General features: G+C 44.5%; 1 protein-coding gene across 1 annotated transcript; it reads right to left on the reverse strand.

Annotated features, from left to right (window-relative positions):
* Window positions 1-712: 712 nt before the first annotated feature.
* On the reverse strand, window positions 713-9,343 carry RIMOC1 (RAB7A interacting MON1-CCZ1 complex subunit 1). Its single transcript, XM_075184092.1, has 6 exons — window positions 9,212-9,343; window positions 7,581-7,687; window positions 4,749-4,895; window positions 4,327-4,455; window positions 2,066-2,180; window positions 713-1,947 (listed from the first exon to the last, which is right to left on the reverse strand). Exons 1-6 carry the CDS (start codon window positions 9,297-9,299, stop codon window positions 1,682-1,684), a joined length of 852 nt encoding a protein of 283 aa, XP_075040193.1. The 5' UTR covers window positions 9,300-9,343; the 3' UTR covers window positions 713-1,681.
* Between the last annotated feature and the right edge of the window lie 12,870 nt (window positions 9,344-22,213).

Here is a 22,213-nt window from a genome sequence, read left to right on the forward strand (position 1 = left end):
AAGCTGCCGAGTCGAGTCTTCCCCCCGGCTAAAATCTGCCAGCCCTCCACCAGGGCCATCTTTTACATTGGGCACGATGGGCAGGTGCCCGGGGGCCCCACGGGCAATGGGGCCCCATAGGCACGGCTCTTAATTAGAATAAATAATCCTGCAAAAAAAAACCTTCAAGGGTCACTGAGGAAGTACATCTATCTCTATATATCTATACAACTATATATATATATATATATATATATATATCTGTATATGTAGGGGCCCCACTGCTTTGCCCGGGGGGCCATAATGTTGTTAAGATGGCCCTGCCCTCCACTGGCAATGAGTGTGGATGAGAAATGCAGATTTTGGACAGAGCAGAGGGTCAAGTTGGGAGATATTTTTAGGGAAAGGGGAGAGATGGATGTTGGTGCAGCTTTGTTAATGGTTTTACATGTTAGTATTAAGTATTTTATACTGTATTTAGAAAAATACAAGCAAACCAACAAAACAATGTTTTATGAGGAATATCATTCTAGCTGCTGAGTTCAAAATAGATTGTAGGGGTGAACGTGTTCTTAGGGGAAAGGCAGTAAAAAGGAGATTAGGAGGTATATTTCCTAAACTGCAGGTTTGAAAAAGTGGGGGATGTTGCTTATACCAACCAATCAGAATCTAGCTCTCATTTTGTAGCATGTACCAAATAAATAACTAGAATCTGATTGGTTGCAATAGGCAACATCCCCACTTGTTCAAGCCCGCAGTTTAGTAAATATACCCCTAGGAGTGAATCAATTAACATTTTTGCAATGTCTTCATTAAGATACACACTCCTTCTGGAAATGTTTCTTTGATACATATAACAAGATCCAGAGACAGATTGGTTCTAAATCAACGAGGACACCTTGAGGAGTAGGATTTATGAACAGAAATAGAGATGTCAAGTTGCTTCTGTTAACTGGTGGGGATATTATTAGCTCAGTTTTTAAAACATTAATTTTGAAGTGATGAGAGGACATTCAAGATGAAATGGCAGAAAGACATTTAGTAACGCTGGCCAACACAGATGGTGAGAGATTAGGAGAGGATAGATAAATTTGGGTATCATCCACATGACATCCAAAGAATTTTTTTAGTTGCCAGAGAAAAGTGGTACAGCTAGAGACAAGCAGAGGGCTTAGGACCGAGCTTTGTTGCACAATTTGATGTATGCTTGAATTAAAACACGTTGTCCATTGCTCGTCAATAGAGTTCTGTTGTAGAGAAATGGATGGTTTGAGTCCTCCAACACCGAGAGGTGGGTGATTAAGAAGAGATTGTCCACTTGGTACAAACCTCTTTAAAATACAGACGTGTAAGGCATAACAAGCAGAATACGTTGCACCCAGGCTGTGGTCCAACAGCTAACCAAAGCTATATCTGGACAGTATGTAATGGAGGAATGTATGTATCCAAGTATGAGTAAAATAGAAACAGGGGCTGGCTAGGCTGGGGGGAAAGGGGCACCTGCCCCCCAGGCTAACATGTGCCTGCCAGCCCCTGAATAGAACCCTTACCCAACAATGTTGTGTACATATCAGAGAAACACAAAGATACAACTTTGGTGACACATACGTATATATTTTAAATATAAAATCATCATTATTGTCTTACAAAATACAAAAAAAAATGACAAATACACAATTACATCAAAAAACACCCAAGATTGTTATATTCTGTCTTTTTTCAGATACTGTAGGATCTTCTTTGCATTATCTGTGTTCCACCCCTGTCCACTTAGAGGCCCCTCACAAACACCAACATAAGTCTCCAGAACATTCTCCCCGACTTCTCTAAAGTTCAGTATTTTATTCCGTGTCTCAGAGTTAGGTCCAATCTCTGAAGTCTGCACTACTTCCGTGCAATACATCACTGCCCAGGAACACATTTCTCCACAGTACATCAGAGCCAGGACATGGATATCACTGAAGATACCTTCATAGGAAGTAACATACAGTTATTTCAAAGAGAAATTGAAAACATTAGTATTTTAGAACTCTTTTGTGCACATTGAATTTAGGAAGACTAGGACAATACAAGTGGCCTGTTTTACCTTTAGCTAGCAAAGTGGCTGTGTTTACGTCCTGAACTGAAACCCCGTCATTCAAATGTATAGGATTCCGAGTATGAAGCATTTTCAATAAGTAATACACCCCATCCTCAAGACACTGGGAAAAATGATAAACAATTTATTTTAGAATTATTTTTTACATGGCTATTACTTAACAACCCTTATTAATTTTGCAAGCTATCATCAGCAGTAGCTATTTGTATAGCGCCACTATGATATGCTGTTCAGAATTACTTTATATTGGTGAAGGTTTTTCTTAAGACTGTAGCAAATATGAATTGCTTAACTGAGAATAAACACCCGCCCTAAGAATGGATAAATGTGTGTAATAAACATTATAAAAACACAACTAGATCATAGACCCAGATGCTGTAAAACCAAGTAAGGACATTTGAGGGCACCTTACTCACTAAGAAACGTTAAATACACTTAAGTAGTTAAGCTCTATGCAAATTAGCTTAGTAACGTCTCTTACTTAAACCTTAAGTTATGTTTGTAATGTAATGTAAGGTGTTTAAGTAAGGCACTGGCATTACTTTTGATGCATATTTCATACCCTGTGATAATCCATGTAAATGTCAAGTTTCCAAACTAAATAAAACTGCTTTAAATTAAGCAGATGTGAAAGAAAGTAACTACGATCACAGAATTCTATAAATAATGATGTTCCAGGTTTATTTCAGGCAGCTAATGTGGTGTTTAAAAGGTTTCTCCCCCCTGAGGGTGGAATGTCCAATCCTTGTTTTACAGTTCTAGAGCTGTGGAAAACCGGAAAGGGGGCAAGAGCTTCCAGTGAGGAAAGCTATAGGGGATTAACAGGCTTTGGCTCTGGTCCAGCCAGCACCTTCCGCTCATCCTTATCGAATTTGCCCGAGAATTTAAATCTGATGAGCAGGCTTTACAAAGGAGGATGGCAGAGTTTCTAATGTACCACATATCCACATGTTCAGATACCAATAAATTGAAACCTATTCTATTCTCTCCTATTATGAGTGCATGTCACATCCACCCAAATGCTACTGCTCCCAAGCCCCCCACAGTAAGGAGAACAGTTCCTAGAGAACATCACCGGTAACACTTTTTTTTTTTTTTTTTTTTTTAAATTTAAAACTTTATTTATAAATTCCATTACACATTTTACAGAAATAAAGCAAGACCCAAAAGAGGCCAAAGTAAATTACTTTATGATGGTTAAGCAGTGGGGGGACCAAAATCAACATCGATCAATGGTCAGAACAAGTTAAGAGGGTCGAAACATCCTGGGATTGAGCACTAGAAGTGTGGAACCTGAGGATCTATTATAGACAAACCAATCGCACCAGATTTAGGAAAATTTGTGGGGTTTATTGTTCAAATATACTGATATTTTTTCCATTGATGCTAGGAACCAGCACCGTTAACATTTTAATGCAGTTAAAGTTTTCTTTTATCTATTGATATCAGACCAGTGATTTTTCTCCCATAGCTGGGTCTTGTTAAAGCTGTTTTCTATCAAATTATGTGCATTTCAGTGGACCCTAAAACAAGGGACATGGCTCTAAGCTCTGAGGAACAGGAAGTGGTGCGGAATTTGAGTACTTTCAGACAGCAAGGTAAACTTTTCTTTCAATCTGTGGGAGTCTTTGCATGCCCATATATAACTTCCCTTTTAATTATTTATGTCGGACATTTTTAATGAATTGAGCTAAATGAGATTAGTTTACACTTGGATATTAAGCTCTCTTCAATGGTGTATTTATGAAGAGATGGGGGAGATTCAAGAAGTTTTCAGAGACTAAACGGTGGGCTAACATAATTCAGGAGTAAATGTAACAAGCTGAGAATTTCTGGCGGGTTTGAAAAGTGGAGATGTTGCCTATAGCAACCAAACAGATAATGATCATTTATTTAGTACATTCAACAAAATTATAGCTAGAATCTGATTCGTTGCTATAGGCAACATCTCAACTTTTCAAACTCGCAGCTTGATACATTCCCCCCTTAGAGTTTTAATTCAAAGCTCAAAAGTGACCAACACAGAAGTTGTTTATTAGTTCACTATATTAAATGTTATGTGTACAGTAATGATAAAAAAAAAAATCAAAAAAAAATCACAGCAATAACGACTTTATAAAAAACAGATGTACTGAAATGAACGTCAATAAAATAATGACACATAAGAAGTGGCACAATTTCTAAAAGGTGCTGCCTTTCTTGGGGCAATTGCAGATACAAGACATATTTCAATAACTCATGATGTCTACCTGGTGGAAGGTTCTCTGGTCTCTCAGCAGCCAGCTCTCCCTCTCCCCCACTGTGTGACAATACATGTAGAGAAGGGCCCCCCTCCTCCAGCGCAGACATTCTTGTACATCCACATCAAGAACCATATCCTGAAAAATTAGAGCTTAATTAAAATTTAATACATATGATTTACCCCTCCTCATGTCAGGATCGAACACTTTTCTCCATAAAAACTTACATTTATAATCACCTGGTCCTAAAATGTACAAGGGAATATTCTCGACTGACCAATGGCAAGTTATGAAGGATAAAAATCTGAAATCCTAATATTACCCCTTGTATGTTTTCTTTACATACATACATTTTTTAATATAGGCATATAAATACTATATAGAAAGCATGTACTAGTAACAAAACAAACTTTAGAGCAATTCAAAACTACCTGTTTGTGTAATTTACATTCTTCGAGTAAATTTTCAGGCTCTAAAAGCATTTGGATAAGTTCTCTGACTTTCTGCAAGGAATCGTCACCTGGGAATTCTTCATCTACTAGTTGATTTTCTTCAAAGAAAGTAATGTCCAATATAGCCTGCGGAGAGAAATAAATGCTAAACAATAGATTCAACACAAGGTTAACCAATACCAAAATCCGTGATGTCCTCATATAATCATAGTTTGTTTAAGAGGCAACACGGAGCACGCAGCGCCGTACAATCAACGAAATGTGAACAGGACAATAAACAAATAAGGAGCAAGAGAAACAATAAAATTAGTAAAAATCAATTCTAGAAGAGACAATAGATAAGACAACTGCATAAGACACAACTAGAACAAAGGAAACATTACAAAAGGACAGGAAGATAGGAGATGGAGGAGGTCAGGTTTGTGAGAGTTGACGTTCAGGCGGGACACAGAGGCAAACGGAGACAATTGGGGTTGAGGGAAGCAGGGTAGATGGAATGAGAGGGGGAGTTGTTTATGAGGCACCAAATGGCGACATATACTATATGCAGTGCCGTAACTAGACATTTTAGTGCCCTGGGCGAGACAGGGCACCGGCGCCCCCCATCTAAGTGGGAGTGACATTTGCCAAGTGGGTGTGGCCAACCTAATGTGGGGGTGTGGCTAGCACTTTACTGAAATAATTCTGTTACACATATTTGCAAATGCATGATAGAGAGATGGATGGAGAAAGGGAGGAGAAAGAGAGAGGAGGGATAAAGAGAGAGATGGAGGTAGTAAGAGATAGAGATAGAGGGAGAGAGAAGGGGGAGGAAGAAAGAGAGAGAGAGAGAGACAGAGAGAGAAAAAGAAACAGGAAGGGAGAGAGAGGGATTAGTGAAAGAAATACAGATATGACACAGGGATAAAGGGGTGAGGGATGTAACAACAGAGAGACGGCCAGACATATAGATACAGAATTGAGTGAGAGAGATAGAGATAAGAGGTGTATAAACATGGAGACAGGCAGCCATACATAGAGACACATATATGAGTGTAAGAGATACATAGGTGAGAGAGACATGGGAGAAGCAGAAACAGTCAGACAGACACAGAAACGAGTGTGAGAGAGATATACATAGATGAGATGAAGAAGGACACCAGACTGGAATACAGAGACAGAAGCAGGTATGTGTGCTGCCATTAATTTGTATAATAGGAAGGTTAGCAGGAACAATGTACACTGAATAGACATCTGTATAAGAGGTGAAGTGGAGGGAACTAGTAACAGGACAACAATAACCCAGCATCTGGACAGCAGTGACAGCGATAGTGAAGCCAGTATATCCCTGTAACTGGCCAAGAGATCCCCCCCCCCCACGGGCGTGCCCAGTCTGTGCCCCTCCGAGAGGCTCTGAGCCCCCGAGCTAGAGACAGCCAGAGCTGGCAAGTGTCTGTGTGCCTCCCCGCCGTGTGACTGGAGTCCCCTTCTGACCGTGACGCTCCTAAACCCGCCCCTATCCACCAAGTAGACAGCCTCAGAGAAGCAGGGAGCCAGAGGGGAGAATGGTCCGGATCCTGCAGCAGCAGCAGCAGCACCTCACACACAGACAGCGCTGCTGCTGCACCAACCCCTGGGGCTCGATCAGAGAATCTTTCATTAACTTACCCGCAGTGGAACGCATATGCGTTCCACCAACAGGAAGTTCGGCATTTGCGTTCCAAATGCCGAACTTCCTGTCAGTGGAAGATGCGTTCCACTGCGGGTAAGTAAAGGCCTGTAGATAGAGCCAGGTAGCGGGCGGCTGCTGCGCCCACTTGGGCTTGCGCCCTGGGCGACGGCACCGCCCGCACCACCCTAGTTACGGCTCTGACTGGGGAAGAATAATAACGATGTAGGTGGTATAAAAGTAAAAAAAGAAAAAAAAAAATGGTATTAAAAACTGGTAGAACCTGCACCTAAAGTGGTGTACATTTGTGTCCACTACTTTAACATGGCTGCAGAATTTGGGATGTAAGCTTGAGAACGTCCAGCTCAGCCCCCCTCCACTCCCTTCTAAAACCTCACACAGGGGCTGACCATGGACCCCCGGGGATGAGGGGCACCTGGACATTCAGGTTATCACATCAACTGATTAATCAGAGGCACCTATACAACATGCATCTTGCAGGGCTGCTGTGGTTGCAATTACAAGTCATTATTTTTACGTAGCCGTTAAACATGTATTTTAACGTAATTCCCCAAATAATCAAGTTTATTGTACTATGTCGTGTGTATCGATGAAAATGGTCCCACAGGTAACAATGGAGAAAAGTTGCTGTAACCCAACAAGTCAGATGCTGTTATTATTTTCTAAACCAGTGATGGGCAACTCTGTCTTCTTGGAGGGCTGCATCTGTTGCCCACCACTGTTCTAAACTGGTCTAGTAAAATAGCATAATCTGATTGGCTGCTATGGGATACAGCACTTTTTGCAAAGTTACCAATTTTGAGTACCAGTTGTCATAAACGTCACCCAATGGTAGGTACAGGTAGCCCTGTACACAGACAACCAACTATTTGTTATTCCACTATCTTATGTATCAAATATAAAAAAAAATATAGTTCCTGCTGCATAATTACAAGAAGAGATGAAAATGTCATTGTAATTTATTGCTGGTGTTTCATATTCAGCTAAACAAATTCTTCTTTAATGTTTTAATAATATCAATGTGGTACTATGCAAGCTCAAGTTTGAAGAAAAAAAACAATGTATGCTTTGTAGAATTACTAAAAGCTACACATTAAACCAGAGAAGGATATACTGGAAGGGGTCATTATGCAATACTGTACCTGACTGTAAAGGTGCAAACATGAGGAATTATCACAGTTCTGTATATCTTTTGATATAATGTCATTCAAACTCTGTAAAGTAGTTGAAACCTTCAATAAAACCACATCTAGAGAAACAGAAGAAAAAGTTAATTCATGAAATGTACTTTCCATTTAACAGGGCATTTGTATTGTGTATTAAAAATATACTTTCACAGTATGTTAACGGCCTTAGAGGTATGCCTTAATATGCCATTGTGTTCGCCGAAATGTTTATTCTCCGTTTTGGTAACAGTTCCATATGTTGTTCATGGCATTCAATGCAACCCAATGCTTTCGTAACATTTTTGGACCCCAAGAGATCTAATTAAATACCTATATATCTTGTCCAAGAAAATCCTGGAAACCAGCACTCTTATATTACAGATTTATTGCACTCAATTTTATATATACTCCATTTATGCATTCATTTCAAGATAAATATATTAAAGAATCAGAAATTATTCCAACAGGCTGGAGGATTCATCTATATTATCTTCGGTACCCAGAGTGTACTAAAAATTCTAAATTTCATGTTTACTATGTATAGTATTAATTAAAGCTGTTGCACTACAATTTCTAAAACTGATAAATGTTTGCACTGGCTCTCCACTTGTAGTGTGGATGTAAGTATTGAGAAATGTGTTATCTGTGCAATATACTCTATACACAAAAGTTAAATATTTAAGAAAGGCACCTCCATGTTCCTCTTCGAAATTCCTGCCCTTTCTCGTGTGTGAAAGCTTGCATATTAAAACAATATTAATTATTGTTTTATTTTTTGTGCATATCTTGCACTATATATTATATTATTCCACTCTCCTACCATAAGGTGACAATATGGTTTCCGACGAGAGTTCCTGGTTTGCATAGTTTGTTTTAAAAAATGTCCCCAGATAAGCAGCGGCTATTCCGTTTCTGATATACAGACACAGTGAAAGTCTTCACTGAGACTACTTAACAAGCCAAAGGCAGGGAGTCCACATTGCATAAAGGAGGAGGAGGGAGTGCAGTGTGCTCTGCATCTCAGTGCAACCCTTTGGAAGGAGAGGGGGCCGCATAAGCAGCCCTTCAAGAAGACACAGTTGCCCATCACTGGTTAGAAAATAACAGCATCTGACTTGTTGCTCTGGGTTACAGTAACTTTCACCTGTGGGACCACACGGACCAATAACATTACCTCCCAATTGTTTCGCCAACCCCATGGTTGGAATTTTTGTCCTAACTCACAGGAAGTTAGGAGGTATGTCCAAGCTCACCATAGCAAGGGAAAGCCATATTAGATTTAAAAAGTAAACAGGTAATTGATGCATCACCATAATTCTAGATACTTATAATTAATGCCACACCCCCTCCACGTCCCGAGATTTTATGTCAAAATGTGGTCCCCTTATCCTACCATGATTTAGGCATCAGTTGCAACCTTTGGCTTTGTAATTGGTATGCACAATATCTGGCTATATAGGCTGCCATAGCAGGTTTCACTATAGCCCCCAGGACTCTTGATCTGTGAGTCCACCAAGTTCCTTACAGTGGCTATAGCCCCAGTCGTTAATTGGTATCTAATCGCTAATGAAGCTTTTGATCCTCATTTATATACCGCCGTGTCTCACCACCACGGCCTTTCTCCTGCAGACTCTCCCATCTCTGCAGCAGTTTGTCGGCTCTACTCTTCCAGTCCAGGCTACTGGAGGCCGCCATGTTTTACAGCGGGGTCACGTGACGCGCGGTCACATGACCTGCCTCGTTTAGCTCTAACCCATAATACACATGAATAGCGCACATTGCAGTCTATGTGCCTCAGTACAGTGTATAGATAACCGGCTCCTCTCCCAATCACACAGTGACAGCAGAGACTTAATTGCACCTTCTGCTGTTTACTGTTAGAATCAGCCACCTGCTTGTCTAATCTATGTCAGTGCCCATGGGCACTGCTCTGATCTTACTCTCACCATTTAAATTTTATACTCACACGCAATTTATTATAATTATTGTGTATTTGGCACATCACTGATAATACATGTGATTTATGCGTTATGGGCTACAGTTACACAGATTAATATACTATTCCCAAAACCTACATCCAAGAAGCCTTCTGTGCTAGACATACTCATATCAAATTGTTCCCATGGCTGTACCATCTTAAGTGATGGAAGAATTGCAAATTAAAAAGACAAACAAAACATGCTGCAGGAATGTCATTGCATCTTCATTAACTGTAAAAATAAATATTTTTTGCCAAAAGGGATAAATCCCTTAACAAAAAATGTATATAGACTTTGGTGTGCTGCCTTTAAAGTTGCACTAAATCCTAGGAATTTCTTTTTGCTAAGGTGGCCCCTCCCCATTTTCAATCGATACTCCTCTATTTATAGCACAGCCCGGCCAAAATCCCAAGTGGATGCTGAGCGGCAGGAGCAATCGCAACCTCCAATCGTGAAAGTTTTCAGAATGACACAAGTATTGGTTTTCACAAAGTTTGCTGCTTCAGTGTTTTTAGACCTTTTTGTCAGATATTATGGTATACTGAAGTAAAATTACAAGCATTTCATAAGTGTCAGAGGATTTTATTGACAATTACATCAAGCTTATGCAAAGAGTCAATGTAGACCCTTCTTTTTGAAGATTTGCAATTGGCCCTGGCATGCTGTCAATCAACTTCTGGGACACATACTGACTGATGGCCGCCCATTCTTGCCTAAACAATGCTTGGAGTCTGTCAGAATTTGTGGGTTTTTGTTTGTCCACCCGCCTCTTGAGGATTGACCACAAGTTCTCAATGGAATTAAGCAGGGCCGTAACTAGGGCTGTGCGACAGGGGGCGACCACCCAGGGCGCAACGCTGAAGGCGGGGCGCAATTTAGGAATATTTTAGGTTAGTTTGGTTAAAATTGAGTGCTAGGGGGGCGGCATTTCTCTTTCTCACCCCAGGCGCTAGAATTCTAAGTTACAGCTCTGGAATAAAGGTCTGGGGAGTTTCCTTATGGCTAAGTGCTCCATCATGCTGGAAAAGGCATTGTTCATCATCAAACTGTTCTTGCATGATTAGGAGAAGTTGCTCTTGGAGGATGTTTTTATAACATTCTTTATTCATGGCTGTGTTCTTAGGCAAAATTGTGAGTGAGCTCACTCCCTTGGCTGAGAAGCAGCCCCACACATGAACGGTCTCAGGATGCTTTACTGTTGGCATGACACAGGACTGATGGTAGCGCTCGCCTTTCCTTCTCCGAACAAGCGTTTTTCCAGATGCCCCAAACAATCTGAAAGGGGATTCATCAGAGAAAATGACTTTACCCCAGTCCTCAGCAGTCCAATCTCTGTACCTTTTGCAGAATATCAGTCTGTCCCTGATGTTTTTCCTGGAGAGAAGTGGCTTCTTTGCTGGCCTTCTTGATACCAGGCCATCCTCCAAAAGTCTTCGCCTCACTGTGGGTGCAAATACACTCACACCTGCCTGCTGCCATTCCTGAGTAAGCTCCGCACTGGTGGTGCCCTGATCCCGCTGCTGAATAAACTTTACGAGACGGTCCAGTGGCTTTCTGGATGTTCTTGGGCGCCCTGAAGCTTTCTTCACAACTATTGTACCTCTCTCCTTGAAGTTCTTGATGATTGTTACGGACTTACCTTATCCCCGCCGCTCCGTCCAGCCGCACTTCCGCATTCAGGACCATGTGACCGCACCCGGAGGCGGTCACATGACCACAACCTAGAGGCGGGGATTTTGAATCCCCTTCTGTATAAAAACCTCACTCTGACACTCGCTGAGTGTCAGAGCAACACTTACCTGTTCCTGGCTCCTGCTCTTCGTGGATTGCAGTGTCTTCCTGTTCCTGTGTCTCCTGTGTGCTGATCTCTGCCTGTTTGACTTCCCTGGCTCTCTATTCCCTGTGTACCGACCCGGCTTGCTGACCATTCTCCTATTCTTGTGACCCGTGTACCGAACCTGGCTTGTTGACTCCGAGTTGCCTTCTGATTCTGCCTGACTCCATTCCTGTGTACCGAACCGGCTCGTTGACTCCGCTACCACCGCTTCACTCCGCTGTACTACATCTTGAGGCGAACCTGGGGACCGCGACCTGCGACTCCTGGCAGCGAAGCCCACCCCGCCTTGCGGCGGTTCTTGGTGAACACCGGGGAGATCGTTAGACTCCGCACCTCAGGTAAGCCAGCGCTAATCAAGATTAGTAATATAGTATCCAGAATCTGTTACAGTTTGCTCTGACACCGGATACCACAGCTAAAGATCTGTTGGAGCATTTAGTAGGAAGGATGGATAAACAAGAAGCTAACCAAGAGCAACTTTTAAAATTCCTCAATAGTCTATCCACTCGCTTGGATGTTGTCCAGAACACCCTAGTGGCTGGTGGATCACCTGGGCCGGCAGTGGCCCCTGTACCTCAGGCCGCAGCAGCAGCTTCTTCCTCGCAGCTACGGTTGCCTAACCCACCTAAGTTCGATGGAGACCCTAAAAATTGCAGAGGTTTTTTAAATCAATGCTCCATACAATTCGAGCTTCTACCTGGGAACTTCCCCTCCGGGAAAACGAAAGTGGCCTATGTGATTTCGTTATTGTCCGGTCAAGCTTTAGCATGGGCTTCCCCCTTGTGGGAGAGGGACGACCCCATTCTACATAACTTCAACCTCTTCTTGTCCACCTTCAAGAAAATATTTGATGAGCCAGGAAGGGTGTCCAATGCCGCTTCCGGCTTACTACGTCTCCGCCAGGGAAACCAGTCTGTGGGGCAGTATGCGGTCCTCTTCAGAACCATGGCCTCTGAACTTCGCTGGAACGATGAGGCTCTAGTAGCTACATTCTGGCAGGGCCTTTCAGACCGAATCAAAGACGAGTTGGTATCCCAGGAACTCCCTACGTCTTTGGACGACATTATCTCCCTCTGTGTCAAAGTTGATTTGCGTTTCAAGGAACGTAATTCTGAGAAGGAACAGTCGCGGCGTAGCATGATTCGCTTGGCCCCCAACTTCCAAACCCCTGTTCTTCCCCCTGAAGAGCCCATGCAACTTGGGAGGACCCGCTTATCAGCCGAAGAGAGGGAGAGGAGATTTCGGAACAAGCTGTGTTTATATTGTGGAGAGAGTGGCCATCTTCTGAGTTCTTGTCCCAAACGCTCGGGAAACGACAGGGCCTAACGAGTTCTGGAGCTGTGTTGTTGGGCCTCTTTTCTCAGTGTCAGTCAGTTCCCAATAGTAATGATTGCCTGTCTATTCCCATTTCCCTTCAGTTAGGACAAAAGACCTTCCCACAGTCGGCTCTTCTAGATTCCGGAGCCGCAGGAAATTTCATTTCCGCCACAGTAGTTAAACAATTCGCTATTCCCACACAAGCCTTGGAACAACCCATCTCTCTGATGGCCATTGATGGGGGAAGAATCCCTGAGGGGTCCATCCTGGTACGCACTATTCCTCTTCTACTTCAGATAGGAGCACTTCATCGGGAGAAGATTTCTTTTTTAGTAATACAAAGATCTACCAACCCAGTCATCCTAGGACTTCCTTGGTTTCGTGCCCACTCTCCCACCTTGGACTGGAAATCTGGTCACATATTGTCCTGGGGACAGTCCTGCTTCTCTCGCTGCCTACAGAGAGTGGTTCCCCCGAATAGTCCCAGACGTACCCAAGAATTTCCTGTGACTCTCCTGCCTGAGCCATACCAAACCTTCTCTGATGTTTTCTGTCAACAAGAGGCCACTAGACTTCCCCCTCACAGAATCTGGGACTGTGGCATTGATCTGATACCTGGTAAACCCATTCCCAGGGGCCGTGTTTACCCCCTTTCCCTCCCGGAATCTAAGGCTATGGAGGAGTACATCCAAGAAAATCTAAACAGGGGCTTCATCCGCAAGTCTGCCTCCCCAGCTGGGGCTGGCTTCTTCTTCGTAAAAAAGAAAGATGGGGGCCTCCGCCCTTGCATTGATTACAGAGGCCTGAATGCCATTACCGTTAAAAATCGGTATCCACTGCCACTGATTTCTGAACTATTCGACCGGATCAAGGGTGCCACCATCTTTTCTAAACTTGACCTCAGAGGAGCGTATAACCTTATACGCATTAAGGAGGGGGATGAATGGAAGACGGCGTTTAACACCCGAGACGGCCACTTTGAATATCTGGTCATGCCTTTCGGGCTATGCAATGCCCCAGCCATATTTCAGAGCTTTATGAATGAGCTGTTTCAAGACCTCTTGTACCAATCTGTAGTCATCTACTTGGACGACATTCTCATCTTTTCTCAAGATCTAGCATCTCATCGTACTCATGTATTGGAGGTCCTCTCTCGTATCCGAAGAAATCAGTTATTTTGCAAATTGGAGAAATGCACCTTCGAGCAGAGACAAATTCCCTTCCTGGGATATATTATTTCGGGCACCGGTCTACAGATGGATCCCACAAAATTGAAAGCCATACTTGACTGGCCCCAACCTTCAGGCCTTAAAGCCACTCAACGCTTCCTAGGATTCTCCAACTATTATCGTCAATTTATCAAGGGGTACTCCTCTCTCGTGGCTCCCATCACAGCATTGACCCGCAAATCTGCTGATGCTGGTATTTGGTCCTCTGAGGCTATCCAAGCCTTTATATTATTAAAGTCTCTCTTTTCATCCGCACCCATTCTTCAACAGCCAGATTGTTCTCGTCCCTTTGTCCTGGAGGTAGACGCCTCTTCTGTTGGCACAGGAGCCGTACTATCACAGCGAGATCCTTCTGGAAAACTTCATCCCTGCGGATTCTTTTCCCGTCGCTTTTTACCTGCTGAGAGGAATTATGGGATTGGCGACAAAGAGCTCCTGGCCATCAAATTGGCTCTCTCCGAATGGAGACATTTACTAGAAGGAGCGCAATTCCCTATCACCATATATACCGACCATAAGAATTTGCTTTACTTACGCACTGCCCGATGTCTAAATCCTCGTCAAGCAAGGTGGTCCTTATTCTTCTCACGCTTTGATTCCAACATCACTTTTCACTCAGGATCTAAGAACACGAAGGCAGACGCCTTATCTCGCTCTTTTGATCCAGCTGACATGGAATCCTCGGAAGATAAGAAATTCATTGTAAATCCATGTCAAGTATTGGCAGCTACACATCTGAAAAAGGGTTGTCCTCCAGGCAAAACATTCATCTTGCCACATCTACGCACCCGGCTCCTTCACTGGGCTCATCACTCACTCTTCTCTGGGCATGCTGGCATTCGCAAGACCTGTGTCACTCACCGGACCGTGAGTGCCTCTTCCCGGACATTTAGGAACCGTGGCCGTCCACCATCCTGAGGGTCTGCGCATGCGCAGCCCTTTTCTATACTTCAGTGTATACCCCTTTAACTTAATTGGCAGATCAGGCAACCTCCCTATATTAAGCACCTGTGGTCACTACCACGTTGCCTGATCTTGGAGTCTCATTCCTCATGAGTCTCTGAAGGTGTTCCTGTATTACTTGTGTATTCAGTGCTGCTGATTCCTGTGGTTTCCAAACCACTTCTACTACTGTGGTTCCATACCACTTCTACCATCAACTGTATCATCATGACTGTTTGCTGATTCCTATCCGCTGCCTCCGTGCACTACAGTCTTCTACACCACTTCAACGTTATTTTATATCAATGTGACTGTTTGCTCATTGCTATCCGCTGCCTCCGTGCACTCCAGCTTTTACCTCACTCACCTGCTTCTCATCAAGTCTGTTTGCTGATTTCTATCCGCAGCCTCTGTGCACTACAGTCTCCTGCTTGCAACTCGCCTGTGTTCAACATCGTGACTGCCAGCTGACTGCTATCCGCTGCTTCTGTGCACTACAGTCTCCTGCTTGCAACTCGCCTGTGTTCAACATCGTGACTGCCAGCTCATTACTATCCGCTGCCTCCGTGCACTACACTCTCATCTCATCTTTGCTGTGTCCTCCTCGAGACTGCCGCTTTTCATTACCATCTGCTGCACTTCGTGATCTACAGCTCCTGCCCTGCGCTGCACTCCTGTTTCCCATCGCTGTTGGTTCCTGTGGTTGCTACTGGTTACCTCCGTGTGCCGCTGAGTCCTGCCGCTGTGGTCAGCGCTATCGTCCATCTCCTGCTGATCCACTCTCCACGCCTTCACGTGTTCCACTGGCCTCTACCCTCCTGTCAGCATTGGATTTGTATCTCTTCTACTACCCTCTGCTGGATCATCTCCATTCTCCTGGGTTTCCTATGAGTCCAGTTCCACGTGTTGCTGACTCCTGTGGATTCGTGTCCCTGTCGGTCTACTCACCTGTGCGCTGCACCTGCTAGACCGCTGCTTCTCCTATCCAGGGACTTCCTATCCAGTCGGCCTCCAGCCGCTCAGGTACCGCTGCAATCCCATCTGACTGCTACTGCTGAACCACGGTATGCATACTTCTCATTGACTGTGCTGTGTATTGCATATCTTGCTGGACTGTGTTTGGTTCTCTCTGGAGTCTGCTATCCGCTGAGTCTATTGCCATCATTGACTGTGTTATCATTGTGCTGGACTACTTCAAGAGACTTTCTAGATTGCAGACCTGATCAGTCATTTACATATATATATACCTATATTGTGCATATTACTGTGGATCGTGTATAAGGTGTCTGTGTATATCCTGTGTTGCAGTCTTCCCCCGTGCACCCCCTCACATATATATGCAGTGGTACAACTTGCTGATGTCAGACCACTGATCCCTGTTTCCGGTATCACCTGTTCCATTATTCTCTCACATAGCAGTGGTACAACTTGCTACCGCAGACCACTGACTACCTGGATACCTCCACTTGGATTCCATTCCTTCACTCAGACAGCGGTACAACTTGCTACCCGCAGACCGCTGACTCTCATCACCTCCTTGTTTCTGTTGGACATTCCTCCTCACTATAGCAGTGGTACAACTTGCTATCGCAGACCACTGACTACCTTCACGTGTCCTTGTCCATACAGTTCCTTGTGTATCATTACCTCATTATTACCAGTGTTGCTAGTCATAGACTTTCCTGAGCATCTCATCGGCCATCATTTCATGTTCCGTGATCACCCAGCTACCAGAGTACCCTATTACCATCTACATTGCTCTGGTAAGCCTACCATCTGGTGATCCCTGGGTAAAGACTCCTAGTGCCCGTGACAGTAAGATCAGGCCCTCCCCTCTGTGGGAGAGGAACGATCCAATATTACAAGATAGTGCCAAATTCATTTCTACATTCCGAAGTGTGTTCGATGAACCAGGTCGTGTGACCTCCGCTGCTTCCAGCATCCTCCGTCTGCGACAAGGATCTCATACTGTAGGCCAGTACGTCATTCAATTTAGGATCTTAGCCTCTGAACTTCAGTGGAACACTGAAGCCCTAGTTGCCGCCTTCTGGCAGGGGCTTTCCGATAAAATTAAAGATGCACTGACTACCCAAGAGCTTCCTTCGTCACTTGAAGATTTGATCTCTCTATGCCATCGTGTTGATATGAGATTTCGTGAAAGAGAGGCTGAGAAAACGACTTCTGCTAAAGCACCTTTTCGCTCTAACCCTCAATTTCGTCCAGTGTCACCCGCTGTGATTCCCATGGAGATTGGACGTTCCAAGTTATCTTCTGAGGAGAGGAAACGAAGAGTCAAGAATAGACTCTGTATCTATTGTGCTGATTCCACTCATGTCCTCAGCTCCTGCCCTAAGAGATCGGGAAATGCCAGGCCCTAACTAGTTCTGGAGAGGTGAAGTTAGGGTCCCTGGAGTCCTCTCCATCGTCTATGAAATCTAAAGTCTGCGCTTTTGATGTGACTATTTCCTTTGCTACCAAGACCTTTGAGTCACAGGCATTGATTGATTCCGGAGCAGCAGGAAATTTTATTTCCAAATCGTTAGTTAATCAATGGTCTCTACCAATGATTACCTTAAAAACTCCCATTACTGTGACGGCTATCGATGGATCACGTCTCATCAACGGTCTCATCACCCAGAGTACGTCTCCAGTAACCCTTCAGATTGGTGCTCTGCATCATGAAGAGATATCGTTTTTAATTCTTCCTGTTACGACAAGTCCGATTGTCCTAGGCCTTCCATGGCTTCAGTGTCACTCTCCCCAGATTGACTGGCGCACCCCTCAAGTCATGTCTTGGGGGCCTGAATGTCACCATCATTGCCTTTCCCAAGTCATTCCTCTCAAGGTACAGCAAGCTTCCATTTCAGCTATTTCACCGGGACTCCCTCCTCAATATGCTTCATTTACCGATGTTTTTGATAAAGCTCAGTCTGAACGTCTTCCTCCTCATCGTTCTTGGGATTGTCCGATTGATCTTCTTCCTGGCAAGACTCCTCCCAGAGGCCGGGTCTATCCACTCTCGTTACCTGAAACTCAAGCTACATCTGAATATATACGGGAGAACCTCCAGCGTGGGTTCATTCGACCTTCCACCTCGCCCGCTGGAGCTGGGTTCTTCTTTGTCAAAAAGAAGGATGGATCATTACGCCCTTGTATAGATTTTCGTGGACTCAATGCCATTACTATCAAGAACCGGTATCCCATTCCGTTGATCACTGAGCTATTTGACCGCATTAAGGGAGCCCGTATTTTTACTAAGTTGGATCTTCGTGGTGCTTACAATTTAATCAGAATCCGTTCCGGTGACGAATGGAAGACGGCGTTTAACACCAGAGACGGGCATTACGAATATCTGGTAATGCCTTTCGGGCTATGTAATGCCCCCGCTGTTTTTCAGGGCTTCATCAATGAGATTTTTCGGGACTTATTATATGTATGTGTCGTCGTTTACCTGGACGACATATTGATTTTTTCACAGGACCTGCCTTCTCACCACCAACATGTGGCAGAAGTCCTCTCCAGGCTACGGAAAAATTCATTGTTCTGTAAATTAGAAAAATGTTCATTCGAATTACCCCAGATTCCATTCTTGGGGTATATAGTTTCCGGAGTTGGTCTGAAGATGGATCCTGACAAAGTAAATGCTGTACTACATTGGCCCCAGCCAACTACTCTTCGTGCCATCCAGCGTTTTTTAGGTTTTGCCAATTACTATAGACGCTTCATTCAAGACTTTTCTTCCATTGCATCTCCTATTATGGCCCTGACTCGTAAAGGGGCTAATCCTAAGCAATGGTCTACTGAGGCTATTCAAGCCTTTCAAACATTAAAAGAGTCCTTCTCTTCGGCTCCAATCCTTCGTCAGCCTGATGTGACACTCCCTTTTTTCCTAGAAGTAGATGCCTCTAATGTGGGCTTAGGAGCTATTCTCTCCCAACGCTCGGAACAGCAAAAATTCCACCCTTGTGCCTTCTATTCTCGGGGTCTCCTACCCGCAGAGAAGAATTATACCATCGGAGACAAGGAATTACTGGCTATCAAAGCCGCATTAGAGGAATGGAGATACTTGTTGGAGGGAGCTCGCCATCCGGTGACGATCTTCACGGATCATAAGAACTTGTCATATCTCCAGTCTGCCCAATGCTTGAACCCTCGTCAAGCAAGATGGTCTCTTTTCTTTTCCCGTTTTGAATTAATAATTACCTTCAAACCAGCTGCCAAGAACAAAAAAGCTGATGCCTTATCTAGAGCCTTTGCTACGTCCTCTGATATAGAAGAGGTTTCCAACCATACCATTCTAGACCCCAAATGTATCTCACTGGCTGCTTCATCCACCAAAACGCTACCATTTGGGAAGACCCTCGTGCCTCCTACTCTAAGGAGGAAAATCCTTTCGTGGTTCCATGCCTCTCGTTTTTCTGGACACGCCGGTGAACACAAGACTTTTGAGATCCTCTCTCGAAGTTACTGGTGGCCTTCAATGAGGAGAGACGTCAAAGAGTTCATTGCTTCCTGTGAATTATGTTCGCAATTCAAATCCTCCCGCAGAACCCCAGCAGGGTTGCTGCGACCACTACCCATTCCGTCCAAACCATGGACCCATATTAGTATGGATTTCGTTACTGACTTACCACCTAGTAAGAACCATAACACTATTTGGGTCGTAGTGGACAGATTTTCGAAGATGGCTCATTTCATCCCTCTGTCTGGTTTGCCTTCCTCGTCTATCCTGGCTGAACATTTCATTAAAGAGATCTTCCGTATCCATGGATGTCCATCTGAGATTGTGTCTGATAGAGGAGTACAATTCGTGTCCAGATTCTGGCGAGCCCTTTGTAAAACCTTGGGCATACGATTAGCACTCTCATCTTCTTACCATCCACAATCCAATGGACAAACCGAACGTGTCAATCAAGATCTTGAGACTTTTATAAGGATATTTTCATCAGCCAATCAAGACAACTGGGTAGAGTTACTCCCTTGGGCTGAGTTCGCCCATAACAACATGTACCATGAGTCATCATCCAAAACTCCATTCTTTGTGGTCTACGGTCACCATCCGTCTTTTCCGGAATTTCCTGCCCTCCCGCCCACCCAAGTTCCTGCGGTGGAGACTGTTTGTCAGACCTTTAAAAATATCTGGTCTCAGGTTAGAACCTGTTTGAAGAAGACATCTGTCAAATATAAATCTTTCGCTGATAAGAAGAGGCGGGCTATTCCACCACTAAAAATTGGAGATCGTGTCTGGTTATCCACAAAAAATATTCGTTTGAAGGTTCCATCCATGAAATTCGCCCCTCGTTTTATTGGTCCATATAGGATCATTCAAGTTATCAATCCAGTATGTGTGAAACTCCTTCTTCCTAAGAGTCTTCGGATTTCTAATGCCTTTCATGTATCTTTGCTCAAACCTCTTATTATCAACCGTTTTTCAACTCCTCCCTCAGCTCCGCAGCCAGTTCAAGTCCATCAGGAGGAGGATTTTGAGATTACCGAGGTACTAGATGCAAAAATTTCGCGAGGAGTCCTCCACTTCCTCGTTCATTGGAAGGGCTTTGGTCCTGAGGAGCGCTCTTGGATCAAAGCTGAAGATCTTAATGCTCCTGCCCTTTTGAAGAAGTTTTACTCCAAAAATCCGGACAAGCCCGGTTCCAGGCGTTCTGTGCCCACCTTTAAAAGGGGGGGTACTGTCACTCACCGGACCGTGAGTGCCTCTTCCCGGACATTTAGGAACCGTGGCCGTCCACCATCCTGAGGGTCTGCGCATGCGCAGCCCTTTTCTATACTTCAGTGTATACCCCTTTAACTTAATTGGCAGATCAGGCAACCTCCCTATATTAAGCACCTGTGGTCACTACCACGTTGCCTGATCTTGGAGTCTCATTCCTCATGAGTCTCTGAAGGTGTTCCTGTATTACTTGTGTATTCAGTGCTGCTGATTCCTGTGGTTTCCAAACCACTTCTACTACTGTGGTTCCATACCACTTCTACCATCAACTGTATCATCATGACTGTTTGCTGATTCCTATCCGCTGCCTCCGTGCACTACAGTCTTCTACACCACTTCAACGTTATTTTATATCAATGTGACTGTTTGCTCATTGCTATCCGCTGCCTCCGTGCACTCCAGCTTTTACCTCACTCACCTGCTTCTCATCAAGTCTGTTTGCTGATTTCTATCCGCAGCCTCTGTGCACTACAGTCTCCTGCTTGCAACTCGCCTGTGTTCAACATCGTGACTGCCAGCTGACTGCTATCCGCTGCTTCTGTGCACTACAGTCTCCTGCTTGCAACTCGCCTGTGTTCAACATCGTGACTGCCAGCTCATTACTATCCGCTGCCTCCGTGCACTACACTCTCATCTCATCTTTGCTGTGTCCTCCTCGAGACTGCCGCTTTTCATTACCATCTGCTGCACTTCGTGATCTACAGCTCCTGCCCTGCGCTGCACTCCTGTTTCCCATCGCTGTTGGTTCCTGTGGTTGCTACTGGTTACCTCCGTGTGCCGCTGAGTCCTGCCGCTGTGGTCAGCGCTATCGTCCATCTCCTGCTGATCCACTCTCCACGCCTTCACGTGTTCCACTGGCCTCTACCCTCCTGTCAGCATTGGATTTGTATCTCTTCTACTACCCTCTGCTGGATCATCTCCATTCTCCTGGGTTTCCTATGAGTCCAGTTCCACGTGTTGCTGACTCCTGTGGATTCGTGTCCCTGTCGGTCTACTCACCTGTGCGCTGCACCTGCTAGACCGCTGCTTCTCCTATCCAGGGACTTCCTATCCAGTCGGCCTCCAGCCGCTCAGGTACCGCTGCAATCCCATCTGACTGCTACTGCTGAACCACGGTATGCATACTTCTCATTGACTGTGCTGTGTATTGCATATCTTGCTGGACTGTGTTTGGTTCTCTCTGGAGTCTGCTATCCGCTGAGTCTATTGCCATCATTGACTGTGTTATCATTGTGCTGGACTACTTCAAGAGACTTTCTAGATTGCAGACCTGATCAGTCATTTACATATATATATACCTATATTGTGCATATTACTGTGGATCGTGTATAAGGTGTCTGTGTATATCCTGTGTTGCAGTCTTCCCCCGTGCACCCCCTCACATATATATGCAGTGGTACAACTTGCTGATGTCAGACCACTGATCCCTGTTTCCGGTATCACCTGTTCCATTATCCTCTCACATAGCAGTGGTACAACTTGCTACCGCAGACCACTGACTACCTGGATACCTCCACTTGGATTCCATTCCTTCACTCAGACAGCGGTACAACTTGCTACCCGCAGACCGCTGACTC

The sequence above is a fragment of the Mixophyes fleayi genome, chromosome 1, assembly GCF_038048845.1.
Source record: "Mixophyes fleayi isolate aMixFle1 chromosome 1, aMixFle1.hap1, whole genome shotgun sequence".
NCBI lineage: Eukaryota > Metazoa > Chordata > Amphibia > Anura > Limnodynastidae > Mixophyes > Mixophyes fleayi.

Coding starts and splice junctions, on each gene's coding strand:
- RIMOC1 (XM_075184092.1), bottom strand. CDS start 9,299: ATGGCGGCCTCCAGTAGCCTGGACTGGAAGAGTAGAGCCGACAAACTG. Junction 4,896..7,580: donor GTTTGCACCTTTACAGTCAG/GTACAGTATTGC, acceptor TTCTCTCCGCAG/GCTATATTGGACATTACTTT. Junction 2,181..4,326: donor ACCAGAGAACCTTCCACCAG/GTAGACATCATG, acceptor CATTTTTCCCAG/TGTCTTGAGGATGGGGTGTA.